The 5,090-nt window shown below is 39.9% G+C and overlaps 1 protein-coding gene across 4 annotated transcripts in view; it reads right to left on the bottom strand.

The window, feature by feature from the left end:
- The window catches only part of Ash1l (ASH1 like histone lysine methyltransferase), a 227,482-nt gene that overhangs the window by 26,712 nt on the left and 195,680 nt on the right, over positions 1–5,090 (bottom strand). For all 4 annotated transcript variants that reach the window (XM_023713581.1, XM_023713580.1, XM_004629756.2 and 1 more), the window contains 5 exons: positions 4,607–4,813; positions 4,337–4,483; positions 2,878–2,986; positions 1,786–1,950; positions 1,535–1,629 (listed from right to left, as the gene is read on the bottom strand). In XM_023713581.1, the coding sequence (XP_023569349.1) occupies positions 1,535–1,629; positions 1,786–1,950; positions 2,878–2,986; positions 4,337–4,483; positions 4,607–4,813 (723 nt within the window). The remainder of the gene's footprint in view (positions 1–1,534; positions 1,630–1,785; positions 1,951–2,877; positions 2,987–4,336; positions 4,484–4,606; positions 4,814–5,090) is intronic.

The raw sequence follows: 5,090 nt of genomic DNA, 5'->3' as shown, positions 1-5,090 counted from the left end.
CCCAAATGCTCTCTTTACATAGACTTGTGCCACTATGCTCAGCTAGAATCATAGCAATTGTGTTTGGTTTTTTTTCCTTTGTATTTTAGGGAAGGGCCTATAGGATGTTCAGGATCTCACAACTAGATCAGACTGAGTGAGCCACCTGTTTACAGCCCCGAAGAGCTGGGATTACAGGGACATGCTACCATGGCAGACCAGCGCATCAAACCCCTGGTCCCTGTGCCTGCTTATAGGTACTTTAATCCGCTGGGCTTTTTGGCCGGCCCTGCAATTGTGTTTTTACACTCAAAAATTTTAATCTTGAGCTGGGGGGATAGCTCAGTGGCTTAAGTACCTGCTTGGCCAGTGCAAAGTCCTGAGTTACATCTTTTTTTTTTTTTTTTTTGTCTTTTTGAGACAGGGTCTCACTATACAGTTTAGGCTGGCTTTGAGCTCACTCTGTTGCCCAGACTGGTCTCCAACTCGCAATGATCCTCCTCCCTCAGGCTCCCAGGTGCTAGGATTACAAGCGTGTGCACCATGCCCAGCCAAAAAAATTGATCTATTTTTTAAAAAATTTGTTTTAAAATCTTTTATTTGGCATAGGGTCTCATTACACAGCTCACTCAGACTCATGGTGATCCTCCTGTCTCAGTCTCCCCAGCACTGGGATTATAGGTGTGTGCCACCACACCTGGTTTTGGTGGCCAGCTTGGCTTGGGGCCAGTGTAGCACACAGTACTGGGGATTGAACCCGGGTCCTTGCGCTTGCCATGCAGGCGCTTAGACTGCCAAGTTATCTCCCTGGCCCCCCAAAATTTCATTTTTATGTACAACTATCATCTCTATTTTCACAATTGCCCCCCACACCATAGCAATTTTGAAGAAGAACATAAATTATACTGAAGTATATGGTTTTTTTTTTTTTTTTGGCTGTTTAGGATGCCTCAGGGCAGGTCTGGTTTGGCTTGAGGATGAGGGGATTGAACCACAACATCCTGAGCCTGACTGCTTTGTTTCAGCAGGCACTTAAACACCTGAGCTAATGGGCAGGCTCCCTACTAAAGTATATGTAATACTGAAAATATGATATAAAAATATCTATGAACATTGAATGTTAGTGACAAAGTCATGAATGTTGCTAGTTCTTTCTCTCTGTTTTTTTTTCTAGGCAGGGTCTTGCTATGCAGTTCAGGCTGGCCTTGTATTCTCTTTGTAGCTCTTGAACTCTCTTTGTAGTGGTCTCACACTCAACAGCAATCCTCCTGCCTCAGCTTCCTGAGTGCTGGAATTATAGGAATGTACCACTATGCCTGACTGTCACTCTCTTTTCTAAACCCACACACTCACATATTTTCTTTACAGCCATATTTGAAGGAAATACCAAATTTCAGTTTCAAATTAGGAAATATAAAGTTAGATCCTCTAAACCTTTGGCTTTAGACCTCCTGTACAAAATAAAATGAATCAATGGTAATAAATTTAATATTTTTTTAACTGACAAGCACATGACATAATTTAAAAAGAACTCATAAGAAAATATGCTTTTTACCTTTCTCGATTAGACATTGGTTTCATCTGTAAATGAGGGCTCAATCTTGTTGGGGGATTGATGTTTTCACTGGGCTCCTCAGAGAGATGGCCTCGCTAAACACAGATGATAGGAACATATCCATCAGATTATCTCCAAGAATATTAAAGCCACTCTTAAACTTCCACCCTTCAATAGTACCCTTATCCCAGTAATTGCCTCCAAGTAGCTCATGCATAGCTTCCAGGAAAAGCCACAAGATCATTATTCACCCTTTTCTTGAGCTTGTGCTTAGACTTTCTTTTTTCTTTTGACCGTCCAGACTTTTTATGTGTAGTCACAGGCTGGGTGCTTTTGCTGCTGGTAAGGCCATTCATGCGTTGACTCTTGCCTCCAATGATTCCTCGACATTTCTCAAAGCCGCACTTACAAAGTTGCTTTAAAGGGAAAAATAATTATTTTTTTTAAGTCTGTAGCCTCATTTATAAGTTTAAAGAAGGAAAAAAATGGAAACAAAGATTTTGTATATAGGGAAAGGAAGAGGACTTGAAGAGAGGGTAGGGAAATTCTGTATGATGAATGCAACCATTATGTATACCTAAAATGTACCAATAAATAATTACTTAAAAAAAAAGCCCACACAAATTCGAAGAGGATGACTGACAATTTGGACACCCAAAGTTAAATATGAATCAAAGAATTTCAATATACAGAAATAAATAAAAACTAGTTTGACTGGTGTAGTAAGGAAAATTAAACTTTTTTTGTTTTGTTTTGTTTTGCTTTGTTTTATGAGGCAGGGTCTCACTATGCAGTTCAGGCTGGCCTTGAACTCACAGTGATCCTCCTGCTTTAGCCTTCTGAGTGCTGGGACTACAGGCATGTGCCATCATGCCTGGCAGGAAAGTTAAATTTAAGGAATACTTCTCCACCAGGGAATAAAAGTTATACAGTAGTTTCTTCAACGTTCTGAAACAAAAACTGACATCTATTTCCCAAATAGGTAGAGTACAGAATGAAAACCTATCTGCTCCCATGTACTTCTTCAATTCAATAATATTAGGCCAGGGATGGGGAGATAGCTCAGTAGAATAAGTGCTTGCCTGGCAAGCACAAAGCCCTGAGTTCAATTCCTGTTAGGCCCAGTGTGGTGGTGTGGTGCATGCTTATACTCCCAGCACTTAGGAGCAAGAGGACTGCTGTAAGTTTGAGGCCAGTCTGGGGTACATAGTGAGTTCAAGGCCAGCCTTTAACTACATAGCAAAACTCTTGTCTCAATTAAAAAATGAACAAAAATCACTAAGTCCTCCCAAAACACTGTAAGTGATAAAATGCAACATCACTCTTGGATTTATTATTTTTACCTGTTTTTCAACATTGAAGGAATGGAAGTTGTAATCATAAGTAAGTTCAGTTCCAGCTGGCATGTCTTTAAGTGCATACAATCCAATCCGGTATACTCCATTAACAGACCTATGAAGAAAGGAAAGAACAAAAGTAAAGGCTGGGATTCCTCTTCCTTGTGGCACTAGGGGTCATACTCAGGGCTTCACACATGCCACTGAGTTACAACCTCAGTCCCAAAACTTTTTAGGAAGAAAAGCTAGGTGTGTAGTATATCCCTGTAATCCCAGCACTTGGGAGGTTGAGGCAGGAGGATTGCTGTTGAGTTCAAGGCCAGTCTGGGCTACAAAGTGAGTTTAAGGCCAGCCTGCACTGCACAGTGAAACCCTGTCTCAAAAAGATACCCTCCCCAAAAAACCCGCAAAACACTTCTGTTCTAAATTACAGTAATAAGGGTTGAAACCAAAGAAAAAAAATAATTCCAACTTTCTTTCTTGAAATCTGATTGCTTTAACTGTGATATTCAGGGCTATGGTCCACACTTTATTTATTTATTTTATTTATTTATTTATTTATTTGAGGGATGTTAGGTTGAGACTGTAGTTAAGGCTGGCTTTGAACTCATGTGACTTGCCTGTCTCAGCCTCTCCAGGATTATAGCACATGCTTCCATGCCTGGCTTGTGTGCGTGAGTGTGTGTATATCCCTGGGATTTTTCCCTGGAATACAACTCAGCCCTTTTTACCTTTTTTTTTTTGTATTTTAGTAAGGGTCTATAGGGTCTCACTATGTAGATCGGACTCGTGATTCTTCTGTGTTCAGCCTCTCAAGAGCTTCAATTGCAGGTGCGTGCCACCATTCCTAGTCTCAATTGTGTCTCAGCTTGCCCTGGGCTGGGGCTGGCAAGGCACACTGGAGAGCCCTTTTTACTTTCAGAGACTGGATTTTACTAACTTTTCTACATGAGATATGTAATCTTGGCTCAGTTTCCCAAATGGTGAAATTGTAGGCATTGTGCTTAGCTTCATTCTGTAATATGTATTTTTTTCCATTGTTTCTTAGCATTTTTTTTTCCTTCTCAGTTCAATTCTAATCATTTCAGTGAATGGACCTGAACCTCACATTTCACTTATTTTTATTTCTTATGGTAACAAATCCATGAACATGTAATAAACTTGTAATATAGATTGGATGAGTCAATGATATGATTCATGTAACATAATATACAGCAAGCACATGGTAAGCATTTGATAAATATTAGATATAGCTATTATCATTATTACTACATTTTTCTGAAAGTAATTAGTATGAATTGAAGAAAGAACAGGAGCATACTTTGGCTACATGATATGGTATAATTGATCTGCCTGAGATGTTTTGTGTAAAGTGAATAAGGCATTGTGGAAAGATCATCTCTTACTGCCCTCAGTGTCTCCCGCTCTGCCTGATTCCCAGGTTCTCCCTTTTCTGCTTGCTTACCATTTTTGCATCTCACAATTTGGGTCACAGCTGTGGTTGATGAATCTGGCCTCATTTCCCATGCGATAACTGTCAATCACCATCCCACTATCCAGGTTCAGGCAGTAGTGGTCACTATGATTATGATACTGCTCAATCATCCTGTTCCTGAGAAAAGAAATGATTGAAAGCAATAAATAAAGCAATTTATTGAAAATAAATTTGAAGTAGTTATTTCTAATATTCTATATTTTATCATTTTATTGATGTTACTATTATTTACTACTGTACCTGAATTCTTGTTCACTGACCACCTCCCCTAGGTATTCAATGATGAACTGTCCAGCTTTTAGGGGTTCTTTCGTTCTGATTCCCCAACCTTTTTCCTCAGCTCGAAATCGTTCGAGACATTGCACCCATTCATGCCTCTGTATTCTCTGGTTACAGCACTGCTCGCCACAGGGGCAGGTATTGGGGGAACATTCAGCAAATATCATTCTAGAAAGAAAAGGAGTAACTGTATATCAATTTACATAATACATAATTTACCCCCTTTCTTTGGTACCCATTTTCTTTTACTGCAGTAGTAGAGTCTGAACTCAATGAGCACTGGGCTACATTACTAGCCTGTTTTTAACTTTTGGGACAAGATCCGGCTAAGTTGCCTAAGTTGCTATATAGGCTCACGCTGGCCTCAAATTCATGATATTTTGTCTCAGTCTCCTGGATCCAGGGTTGTACCCACTTTTTTGTTTAAAAGAATCCCCCCCCCCCC

The sequence above is a fragment of the Octodon degus genome, unplaced genomic scaffold (genome assembly GCF_000260255.1).
Source record: "Octodon degus isolate 3935 unplaced genomic scaffold, OctDeg1.0 scaffold00032, whole genome shotgun sequence".
NCBI classification, from domain to species: domain Eukaryota; kingdom Metazoa; phylum Chordata; class Mammalia; order Rodentia; family Octodontidae; genus Octodon; species Octodon degus.
Note: the sequence above shows the minus strand (reverse complement) of the source record. Positions and strands in the feature narration are given on the sequence as shown.